This window comes from Oncorhynchus clarkii, unplaced genomic scaffold, assembly GCF_045791955.1.
Source record: "Oncorhynchus clarkii lewisi isolate Uvic-CL-2024 unplaced genomic scaffold, UVic_Ocla_1.0 unplaced_contig_11494_pilon_pilon, whole genome shotgun sequence".
Lineage (NCBI taxonomy): Eukaryota > Metazoa > Chordata > Actinopteri > Salmoniformes > Salmonidae > Oncorhynchus > Oncorhynchus clarkii.
In genome coordinates this window covers 4,569-17,137 of record NW_027259565.1, presented here as the reverse complement: position 1 = coordinate 17,137, position 12,569 = coordinate 4,569, and the positions used below count along the sequence as shown (strand labels likewise).

The window sequence follows — 12,569 nt, the reverse complement described above, 5'->3', positions numbered from 1 at the left end:
CCCCCCCCCCGTGGGACGGTTGAACTAACGTAGGCTAATGTGATTAGCGTGAGGTTGTAAGTAACAAGAACATTTCCCAGGACATAGACATATCTGATATTGGCAGAAAGCTTAAATTCTTGCTAATCTAACTGCACTGTCCAATTTACGGTAGCTAATACAGTTAAATAATGCCATGCTATTGTTTCAGGAGAGTTAATAGCTATGAACTTGAAAAGTTATAAATCAATTAGGCACATTTGGGCGGTCTTGATACAATCTTTTTATTCCAGAAATTCAATGGTTCATTGGATCAGCGCCTGGGCTGGAATAATACATTATGTCCTTTCTCTTGGAAAAGCTGACGGTACAAAACAAAATATCAAAAAATCTGTTTTTTTCTTATTTTCTTTTACCAGATCTAATGTGTTATATTCTCCTACATTCCTTTCACATTTCCACAAACTTCAAAGTGTTTCCTTTTCAAATGACAACGAGAGTATGCATATCCTTGCTTCAATGCTTGAGCTACAGGCAGTTAGATTTTGGGTATGTTTGGCAGATCCTTAGGACATTTGCATCATTTAGCAGATGCTCTTATCCAGAGCAACTTACAGTAGTGTATATATTTTCATGGGAATCGAACCCACAACCCTGACATTGAACGCGCCATGCTCTACCTTCTGAGCCAAATAGGTGCTTTGTTGAGATAATGCCTATGTACTTGTTATGCATGTGTAATAAAATGCTTATAGTACCCTTCAAACAGAGGACGATATCCTCTCTCCTGATTGGGAAGGTACCATTACAGTAAACGACTACCAACTCTGTTTGACATGTAAAAATACACACAACGAGTGAGAGTGTAACGGTTGGCTTAACTGACACACCGACAGGAAATCCACAACTCCAGTTCTGTTATTTAGTATAGCTCCACCAATCACGTGACAGCAGGGTGACAGGGTGTGGCTGGGTGCACTTGTCTTCGAGTCTGGCTGTCACAGACTGTTTCCTGATCTGAAGGAGAGGAGACAGACCAGGGCTGTAACAGTAGGGGGGGAGAGGAGCATCATGGCCATGGCTTACCAACAGAAGCTAGCTGAGAAGCTCACCATCCTCAACGACAGAGGGACAGGGGTGCTGCTGCGTATGAACTACATTAAGAAGGTGAGAGAGGAGGAGGGAGGTCTGTTAAGGAGAATGGCGACACTTTAAAAAAAAGGAACTTGAAGGAAAGTCACAGGTTTTTCTCCGGATACGTTCACAGCTTTCTGCCCTGTTTGTGATGGAGAACCGTGTGGTTGGAAACACTGGGATGGGAAATGATCGATCATTAAAATTCTAGAATTTTCAAAATCTCTCAAAATAGTTAGCTTGGTGGCTGCTGCGGAAAGAATATACATTTTCTGAGTGTCAGCTTGCCTTGAAGAGGAAGTTCACACAGGAAACCAGACTGATCTGCATCCACTCAGACTCCTGCTACGGCACACTCACAAAGCCTCAGCACAGATCTGCTATCTACATTTGTTAAAATATTGGTCTCACTTTTAAACAAAACACAACCAAACTTTTCAGGCCCCATAAATAACTTATTAGGCCCATAATCCATGTCAGGAGCCAAATAAACAAATTCGATTATACTAAATTCAATAGTTCATTTCCTGAATTGAGTGGATGAAAATGTCATTGACCCTTAACCCCTAGCCGGTTCTGTTCCAGACGTGCTTGGATCCCAAGCTTCGGCCACAATACCTGACAGACAAGACCATGGAAGCATCTGTGAAATACATCAACAAGAAGTTCCCCAACATCGACTTCAGGGGAAATAGTGTAAGTAGCAGCCCTCAATCCACCCCTTAATTCTGAATCAGATAAAACACTTCATTAATGATAATCTGTAAAACGTGTCTAATGTGATTTGTCATGAACGAAAGCAGCAGTATCTGGTAGGCATCCAGAAACACAAGTCTGAGGTGATGGTGGCCATGTCCAGCTACTACGACTCCTTCATAGACGTTATGGAGTTCAGGGTGAGTCTTTCCAGATCACTCTTTCCCCAATCTCTCCTCCAGGGCCCCCCCAAGCCAGGTCCACTTATTTTATGTATTGCAGGACAACTAATCATCAAGCCCTTCGCTAGTTGAATCAGGCATTCTAGTTCTGTAATGTGTGGAATTGGCTCAGGAAACACTGTTCCATACAGCATTTGATATTCAAAGCACAAAACTACAATTATCCAAACAGAATTAACATATAAAGTGACTTTCTTTCTTTTTTCTCACCTCCGAATGAAATAACATATATTTCAAGGGAAGTCAAATCGAGATGTGTTATTGTACAGAGGGAAGTGTGTCCTGTGCCTTATTCATTATGTGTGATGACGGTCACAGTAGACTGTAGGGGGGGTGGGGGGTGGGGGGGGGGTTCATGACTGTGATGATAATACACATAAAACTATACACATCAGTATATCATCCAATTTCAGAATAGAACATTTTCAAATATATTAAAATGCTGATACAAGAAATAACACACTCGGATGTTTCCCTCAATTTCTTTGGACAGGCTGTGGCATTTCTAAAAGGATTCTGTATTATTTATAATGGTCCCATGAGGATAGTCATGAATTGCAGGTGTTTATTCCCTGTTGCTGTCTGTAGTACTGTTACAGAGCAACACGAACACATCAACCCACTGCGTTATGTGACGTCTGTACTGTTACAGAGCAACACGAACACATCAACCCACTGCGTTATGTGACGTCTGTACTGTTACAGAGCAACACGAACACATCAACCCACTGCGTTATGTGACGTCTGTACTGTTACAGAGCAACACGAACACATCAACCCACTGCGTTATGTGACGTCTGTACTGTTACAGAGCAACACGAACACGTCACATAACGCAGTGGGTTGACGTCTGTACTGTTACAGAGCAACACGAACACACCAACCCACTGCGTTATGTGATATCTGTACTGTTACAGAGCAACACGAACACATCAACCCACTGCGTTATGTGACGTCTGTACTGTTACAGAGCAACACGAACACACCAACCCACTGCGTTATGTGACGTCTGTACTGTTACAGAGCAACACGAACACGTCAACCCACTGCGTTATGTGACGTTTGTACTGTTACAGAGCAACACGAACACGTCACATAACGCAGTGAGTTGACGTCTGTACTGTTACAGAGCAACACGAACACACCAACCCACTGCGTTATGTGACGTCTGTACTGTTACAGAGCAACACGAACACATCAACCCACTGCGTTATGTGACGTCTGTACTGTTACAGAGCAACACGAACACGTCACATAACGCAGTGGGTTGACGTCTGTACTGTTACAGAGCAACACGAACACATCAACCCACTGCGTTATGTGACATATGTACTGTTACAGAGCAACACGAACACGTCAACCCACTGCGTTATGTGACGTCTGTACTGTTACAGAGCAACACGAACATGTCAACCCACTTCGTTGTGTGACGTCTGTCCTGTTACAGAGAAACACGAACACATCAACCCACTACGTTATGTGACGTCTGTACTGTTACAGAGCAACACGAACACGTCAACCCACTGCGGTACGCGACGTCTGTACTGTTACAGAGCAACACGAACACGTCAACCCACTGCGTTATGTGATGTCTGTACTGTTACAGAGCAACACGAACACGTCAACCCACTGCGTTATGTGACGTCTGTACTGTTACAGAGCAACACGAACACATCAACACACTGCGTTATGTGACGTCTGTACTGTTACAGAGCAACACGAACACATCAACCCACTGCGTTATGTGACGTCTGTACTGTTACAGAGCAACACGAACACATCAACACACTGCGTTATGTGACGTCTGCACTGTTACAGAGCAACACGAACACATCAACCCACTGCGTTATGTGACGTCTGTACTGTTACAGAGCAACACGAACACATCAACCCACTGCGTTATGTGACGTCTGTACTGTTACAGAGCAACACGAACACGTCAACCCACTGCATTATGTGACGTCTTACCTGGCTGTACCGAGCCTGTGTTCTGACCACAGATGAACTTTTTTTTTTCAGGATCATGTTTATGAACTGCTGAATACAATTGATGCCTGCCAGTGCTTCTTCAACATTGTGAGTACAGCATCCCACACTAGTAGATAGGATAGGGTATCTACTTTGCCCCCTAGGGCCACTGTAAGTATCACAACATACAGTTAATTTATATGTTATCATGTCATCCTACTTTTTTAACCTGAATCATTCATTTAAAAACATGTCATGCATTCATTTATTTATTCATGCATTCATTTATTTATTAATGCATTCATTTATTCGCGCATGCATTCATTTAATTATGCATTCATTTATTCATGTATGCATTCATTTAATTATGCATTCATTCATTTATTCGTGCATGCATTACTTTAATTATGCATTCATTTATTTATTCGTACATTCATTCATTCATCAGGCGGTGAACTTTGACTTCACCAAGAACTACCTGGAGCTGATCATCACATATATATCTGTCATCGTCATGCTTTCACGCGTCGAAGACAAGAAGGTCCTGGTGGGCATGTACAACTGTGCTCACGAGATGTCCAATGGCAGCAGGTGGGGCCAGTTACGTCTATCAACTATTCAAATACAGTTTTAATTTAAGGAAGTGATTCGGGAATTCAAATTGGAATGGAAACAATCCTCATTGAAATATTATTGAGCTCGTGTTCAATACATCTTTCATTGACATTTCTGAACAGACAATGAATTCATAAATTTTCACATGTAAAATACCTAACCAGATCACATTACTCACACTGCAAGCTCATTTCAGTCTTAATTAAATTTATGACAGAAATTAGCTGACACAGGCTTTTCCCTCTCGTCCAATGAAAGATGGCATTTAAATGTCAGTTTATGATAGACAACCTGATGTTTTCATCATTCATTAAAGGATGGTATTAGCTGCAGTACGGCTGGGCAACATCCAGTCACAACAACTTAAATCCTCTGTAGCTATCAATATAGCCAAGCATCGCAAAGATGATTACCCATAATTAATAGCTTTTTAATTGGCAATAACAACACATCCTTCCATTCATTTCCCAGAGTGCACAACAGTACAATTACATTTTCAGTCCTCCCATTTCACAGCATTATTTATTTATGTAGCTAAAATGGAAAAGAAGACTTTATCTTGATCGAAGACACCGAGGGAAATACTGTACAGACGTGAAACAAAGAGTCCTTTTGCTCCAGTCACTTCATAATAATCCTCAGTGGTCGAAGATGGAGAGCCACTGGAGTTTAGAAGGAGAGGTGTACCGTACCACTACAGCAAGGTAGCCTAGTGGTTAGAGCGTTGGACTAGTAAACCGGAAGGTTGCTGGAGCGAATCCCCGAGCTGACAAGGTAAAACATCTGTCGTTCTTCCCCTGAACAAGGCAGTTAACCCACCGTTCCCCTGAACAAGGCAGTTAACCCACCGTTCCCCTGGGCAAGGCAGTTAACCCACCTTTCCCCTGGGCAAGGCAGTTAACCCACCTTTCCCCTGGGCAAGGCAGTTAACCCACCGTTCCCCTGGGCAAGGCAGTTAACCCACCGTTCCCCTGAACAAGGCAGTTAACCCACCGTTCCCCTGAACAAGGCAGTTAACCCACCGTTCCCCTGGGCAAGGCAGTTAACCCACCTTTCCCCTGGGCAAGGCAGTTAACCCACCGTTCCCCTGGGCAAGGCAGTTAACCCACCGTTCCCCTGGGCAAGGCAGTTAACCCACCGTTCCCCTGAACAAGGCAGTTAACCCACCGTTCCCCTGAACAAGGCAGTTAACCCACCGTTCCCCTGAACAAGGCAGTTAACCCACCGTTCCTAGGCTGTCCGTCTGACCCTGAACAAGGCAGTTAACCCACCGTTCCCCGGTAGGCCGTCATTGAAAATAAGAATTTGTTCTTAACTGACTTTCCCAGTTAAAATAAAGGTAAAAAAAAAATACAGCTCCCAACAGTGAAAATGAATGACACTTGAAAGGATGGTGAACCTGAGTTTTTTTTTTTTTGTGGCCGAGAAAGAAGATAGTCAGTTATGGAGTGGCACCACATGATATTGATGTTGGCATGAGTTGGTCCTGTACATGGCAGTGGCACCACATGATATTGATGTTGGCATGAGTTGGTCCTGTACATGGCAGTGGATGTGTATACATGTATGAATGTGTGGTTGATTTGACGAAGTCATGATTGATTGTTTGTTTGATTGATCCTCCAGTGACCCTGCGTACCCGCGCCTGGCTCAGATGTTTATGGAGTATGAACAGCCCATTAAGAAATTGACTGAGGAATTCGGTCCTCACACTAAGGTAATTGTCAATTGCATATTCACATATTCAATTCACATATTCACAAAGATGCCAGAGATTCCGAGGTGGATGACTGTTCAAAAAATAAAAATAATCCCAGTCGGATCTCGTTTTATTTTTTTAAATCGACTTTAAAATGTTGTCTTGAACGCACTGAAATCGGAAGTCATAGATTTCTGGGTTCTCAGTTGTTTTGAACACAGCATTAGTCTTAGCGCAGGGAGGGAGAAAACTGCAGAGGATCCGTCTCACCGTCCCTGCTCTCTCCTTCATTTCCTCTGGTGAGACTGACCAGAGAGAGGGGGGGGACACGGTCTTCCACCTGATGGGGAAACTCAAGTCGCACCGAATCTGCCTCATAAACAATTCATGTTGTTCCTTTGACTAGAGGAAGTGAAATACTCCTCGATATTAGAATAGACATGACGAGCTGCCAGTAATATTTAAACACGCGGGGCTGACGATACACTTGGCTACTCATTCATTGCAGCTGCAGTGGGACTGGAAGTAGAGAGAAGCACGTTTTATGTTTTGTAATAATGTTGACTAAAGACAGTGTTGACAGTGCTGAATTATTATTATTATTATTTACAATAACTCTTTGCTGTATTCTTTGACAGTCTCTCTGTGGTCAGGGGTTTTAAAACGTTATAAAATCTTACGTAGACTAGTATCAAACACCGCTGTGGCCGGGGTCGTGGAAGTTCTGTAGGCACGGTGATTTGAGCTATCCGATTGGCCAGCGCAGTAGGCAAACTCGATTTAGCCACAGATCTCCTCGTTCACCAGGTAGGCGGAGTTTGTCTTTTCAGACTAATTGAAATGGTTCACAATGGCAACACTGTGTTTACCCGATGCTCAGGGCTTCTGAATCAAGCGCATCTACCACCAACAGCGCAACACAATAAATAAAAGGAACGCAAGCCTTTATAACACAGCCTTTACTGTTGGCTTGAAGATCAACCGGGTGGTGACCACTGCACTAGGGTATATTCACGATTGTATATTCTCTAGGGAAATGTTAACTGTATATTGAAAAACGACTGTAATTGTTAGAGTAGGTCATTATTCCTGAAAAACAATGGTGGTCATGATTTTGACTGCTATTCGGCCTTATAACTCTATCACGGAGCTCTCCCTGTCTCGCTCCCACCCTCTCCCTCCTTCCCCCTCTCTTCCCAGGGTGTGACGGAGGCCCTCCTGTCCCTACAGATGTTGTACCCCAGGAGGAACCTTCCTGCAGAACAGTGGCGCAGCGCTCAGCTCCTCAGTCTCCTCAGCGCACCTGCCTCCATGCTGGACCCTGCCTGCTGCGACACCGTGAGACTGCCCTCTCTCTCTCTCTCTCTCCCCCTCTTCTCTCTCCCCTTCTTCTCTCTCCCCCCTTCTCTCTCCCCCTCTTCTCTCTCCCCCTCTTCTCTCCTCTCCTTTCCTCTCCTCTTCTCTCTCCCCCTCTTCTCTCTCCCCCTCTTCTCTCTCCCCCTCTTCTCTCTCTCCTCTTCTCTCCTCTTCTCTCCTCTTCTTCTCTTCTCTCTCCCCCTCTTCTTCTCTTCTCTCTCCCCCTCTTCTCTCTCCCCCTCTCCTCTCTCCCCCTCTCCTCTCTCCTCTTCTCTCCTCTCTCCCCCTCTTCTCTCCTCTTCTCTCATCTCTCCCCCTCTCCTCTCCTCTCTCCCCCTCTCCTCTCCTCTCTCCCCCTCTTCTCTCCTCTCCTCTCTCCCCCTCTTCTCTCCTCTCCTCTCTCCCCCTCTTCTCTCCTCTCCTCTCTCCCCCTCTTCTCTCCTCTCTCCCCCTCTCCTCTCTCCCCCTCTCATCTCTCCTCTTCTCTCCTCTCTCCCCCTCTTCTCTCCTCTTCTCTCCTCTTCTCTCCTCTTCTCTCCTCTTCTCCCCTTCTCTCTCCCCCTCTTCTTCTTCTCTTTCCCCCTCTTCTTCTCTTCTTTTTCCCCTCTTCTTCTCTTCTCTCTCCCCCTCTTCTTCTCTTCTCTCTCCCCCTCTTCTCTCTCCCCCTCTCCTCTCTCCCCCTCTCATCTCTCCTCTTCTCTCCTCTCTCCCCCTCTTCTCTCCTCTTCTCTCCTCTCTCCCCCTCTCCTCTCCTCTCTCCCCCTCTCCTCTCCTCTCTCCCCCTCTTCTCTCCTCTCCTCTCTCCCCCTCTTCTCTCCTCTCCTCTCTCCCCCTCTTCTCTCCTCTCCTCTCCTCTTCTCTCCTCTTCTCCCCTTCTCTCTCCCCCTCTTCTTCTCTTCTCTTTCCCCCTCTTCTTCTCTTCTCTCTCCCCCTCTTCTTCTCTTCTCTCTCCCCCTCTTCTCTCTCCCCCTCTTCTCTCTCCCCCTCTCCTCTCTCCCCCTCTCATCTCTCCTCTTCTCTCCTCTCTCCCCCTCTTCTCTCCTCTCTCCCCCTCTTCTCTCCTCTCTCTCCTCTCCCCCTCTCCTCTCCTCTCTCCCCCTCTCCTCTCCTCTCTCCCCCTCTTCTCTCCTCTCCTCTCTCCCCCTCTTCTCTCCTCTCATCTCTCCCCCTCTTCTCTCCTCTCCTCTCTCCCCCTCTTCTCTCCTCTCCTCTCTCCCCCTCTTCTCTCTCCCCCTCTCATCTCTCCTCTTCTCTCCTCTCTCCCCTTCTCTCCTCTTCTCTCCTCTTCTCTCCTCTTCTCTCCTCTTCTTCCCTTCTCTCTCCCCCTCTTCTTCTCTTCTCTTTCCCCCTCTTCTTCTCTTCTCTCTCCCCCTCTTCTTCTCTTCTCTCTCCCCCTCTTCTCTCTCCCCTTCTCCTCTCTCCCCCTCTCATCTCTCCTCTTCTCTCCTCTCTCCCCCTCTTCTCTCCTCTCTCCCCTCTTCTCCCCTCTTCTCTCCTCTTCTCTCCTCTCTCCCCCTCTTCTCTCCTCTCTCCTCTCCTCTCTCCCCCTCTTCTCTCCTCTCCTCTCTCCCCCTCTTCTCTCCCCTCTCCCCCTCTTATCTCCTCTCTCCCCCTCTTCTCTCCTCTCCTCACCCCCTTTTCTCTCCTCTCCTCGCCCCCTCTTCTCTCCTCTCCTCGCCCCCTCTTCTCTTCTCCTTCCGACCCTGCCTGCTGTGACACTGTGAGACTGTCCTTTCCCCTTTTCTACTCTAATCTGTTTTCTTTTCTCTTCATCTCTTATCTTCTGTTTTCTTATCTTCTCTTCCCTTTTTCTATTTTATTTTCCTCTTCTCTCCTCTCCTCTCTCCCCCTCTTCTGTCCTCTCCTCCTCTCTTCCCCCTCCCTAGAATGTCCCTGTCTGCTGATTTCAAAGGCACCCACTGGCGTCTTTGTACCATAGTGTTCTGTGTTAGTCTCTGTGCCCCGTGGTTCTCTTCATGTGGGATTCAAAACTTCAGCCAAGAAACAGAGACCACTACACAAACACACAGTGTATACCTAATATCATGGCACATGCTATATTTTGTATTGAGTATTGTGTCTGGATATAAATCCCTTTAGGAGAAGTTAGCGTGTGTATCTGTAACAGCCAAATATGATCGTCAGCATGTCTTGTGTTATCATAAAGTACAATAATTCACATGACATCTGAAAAATAATCAGAGACGACTATTGATGACTTATTATTAACTCATTAAATGACTAACTTGTGTTTCCCCACAGATGGCCTGTGAGTACTTGTCCTTAGAGGTGATGGAGCGATGGATCCTTCGTGAGTGCTAGTTATTATCTTCAGACCCAGTCTTGGCTACCTTCTGAAAAACAAAAAGACTTCGGTGGGTTGCACTCTATTCCCCATATTCACGTTGATCTCTCCTCTCCTCCAGTGGGTTACCTGCTGTGTCATAGCAGTCTGAACACCAACCAGTCATCTCAGGAGCTGTGGAAGATGGCCCTCCGCAGCGGCCTCTATCTCACCATCATCAGGGATGAGACGATCAACATCCATAAGATCACAGAGGACTACTTCGACGGCCTGAAAGGGTACGTCATTATTATGATATTTATACTCTGTCCTCAGAGTGATTGGACTGGGTGTCAATCTGATTCTAGTTCCTAATGTTCTGGGCCCCGGTTCCCAATGTTCTGGGCCCCGGTTCCCAATGTTCTGGGCCCCGGTTCCCAATGTTCTGGGCCCTGGTTTCCAATGTTCCATACACTGGTTCCCAAATGCTCTTGTAGACAACAAAAAAACATTGCTGGTTATCATATTTTAGCATATTTAACAATGCTCCTACAAAGGTTTTAATTGAATTATGATGGTGGCGCTAAGATGCTGTTGGGAGAGGCCCTGTCTGGTAACGTGTACTGTACTGAACTATAATCTTACTGATAGCTCTTCCTCGTTTCGTTGTGACAGGTACAGTAAGCGCATCGCCGATATCAAAGAATGTCGCGAGCATGTTACAGTCAACAGGTGAGTTATCTGCTTGTGTATAGAACCATTTATTTTTTTGAACTCAAACTGAGCCTGAAATGATGGACCTGCTTCAGATAGCGCCACCAATTGGTTGAATGGTCTCCCATTTAACGTCAACAGCAAGTGCACTCTTTTTCATGGTCCTTCGGGACGGATTTGAACCAGCAACCATGGCCACCATATGATTAACAGTTAAAGTCAAGAATATAGGTAACTATGTGTGTTGTCATATGTATGTCAGTGGAGCCATGCACAGAGAGAGGAGAGGTTTCCTGAGGAATGCCTTGAAGGAGCTGGTCAAAGTCCTGGAGGATGAACCTGGACTTCTGGGACCCAAGGTACATGACCTCATTTAGTTCATCTGGCTAATAGTGCCAATCTATTGCATGTTCAGCTTTCCTGTATGTTTGGACATTATCATCAGAGATATATTACATTACATTACTGGCATTGAGCTCTCATTCTATACAATCCTAAACAGACAAACTGCTATGTGTTTTTATCTCAGAGCTCTCCATGTTCAGTACATGAATATGGGCTAACAGTGATGTCTTTTGCTAAATATTCATCTTCTTTTTCTCTTAATGTCAATCCATCCCTAAGGTGTTGTTTGTCTTCATGGCTCTGTCGTTTTCCCGTGACGAGGTCCTGTGGCTCGTCAGATATTCAGAGAATATTCCCAAGACCAAGACTCCAGAGGACTACGTAGACTCGTACGTTTGAAGTTAGACACACAGCAGACCCTCTAACCACAGCAGACCCTCTAACCACAGCAGACCCTCTAACCACAGCACACCCTCTAACCACAGCAGACCCTCTAACCACAGCAGACCCTCTCACTACAGCAGACCCTCTAACCACAGCAGACCCTCTAACCACAGCAGACCCTCTAACCACAGCAGACCCTCTAACCACAGCAGACCCTCTAACCACAGCAGACCCTCTAACCACAGCAGACCCTCTAACCACAGCAGACCCTCTAACCACAGCAGACCCTCTAACCACAGCAGACCCTCTAACCACAGCAGACCCTCTAACCACAGCAGACCCTCTAACAACAGCAGACCCTCTCACCACAGCAGACCCTCTAACCACAGCAGACCCTCTCACCACAGCAGACCCTCTCACTACAGCAGACCCTCTAACCACAGCAGACCCTGTAACCACAGCAGACCCTCTAACCACAGCAGACCCTCTAACCACAGCAGACCCTCTCACCACAGCAGACCCTCTCACCACAGCAGACCCTCTAACCACAGCAGACCCTCTAACCACAGCAGACCCTCTAACCACAGCAGACCCTCTAACCACAGCAGACCCTCTCACCACAGCAGACCCTCTCACCACAGCAGACCCTCTAACCACAGCAGACCCTCTAACCACAGCAGACCCTCTCACCACAGCAGACCCTCTAACCACAGCAGACCCTCTAACCACAGCAGACCCTCTCACCACAGCAGACCCTCTCACCACAGCAGACCCTCTAACCACAGCAGACCCTCTAACCACAGCAGACCCTCTCACCACAGCAGACCCTCTCACCACAGCAGACCCTCTCACCACAGCAGACCCTCTAACCACAGCAGACCCTCTAACCACAGCAGACCCTCTCACCACAGCAGACCCTCTCACCACAGCAGACCCTCTAACCACAGCAGACCCTCTAACCACAGCAGACCCTCTCACCACAGCAGACCCTCTTGCCACAGCAGACCCTCTCACCACAGCAGACCCTCTAACCACAGCAGACCCTCTCACCACAGCAGACCCTCTTGCCACAGCAGACCCTCTCACCACAGCAGACCCTCTAACCACAGCAGACCCTCTAACCACAGCAGACCATCTAACCACAGCAGACCCT

At 46.6% G+C, this 12,569-nt stretch overlaps 1 protein-coding gene across 1 annotated transcript; it reads left to right on the top strand.

The window, feature by feature from the left end:
* Positions 1–1,042: 1,042 nt before the first annotated feature.
* On the top strand, positions 1,043–11,421 carry LOC139400308 (nck-associated protein 1-like; the record flags this gene model as incomplete). The annotated part of the gene is made up of 12 exons (XM_071145279.1): positions 1,043–1,146; positions 1,699–1,809; positions 1,917–2,009; positions 4,071–4,127; positions 4,468–4,610; positions 6,261–6,351; positions 7,534–7,671; positions 9,952–10,000; positions 10,116–10,272; positions 10,649–10,705; positions 10,950–11,046; positions 11,312–11,421. Coding segments are annotated over exons 1-12 (1,199 nt in total), but the record flags the coding sequence as incomplete, so codon positions are not given.
* Between the last annotated feature and the right edge of the window lie 1,148 nt (positions 11,422–12,569).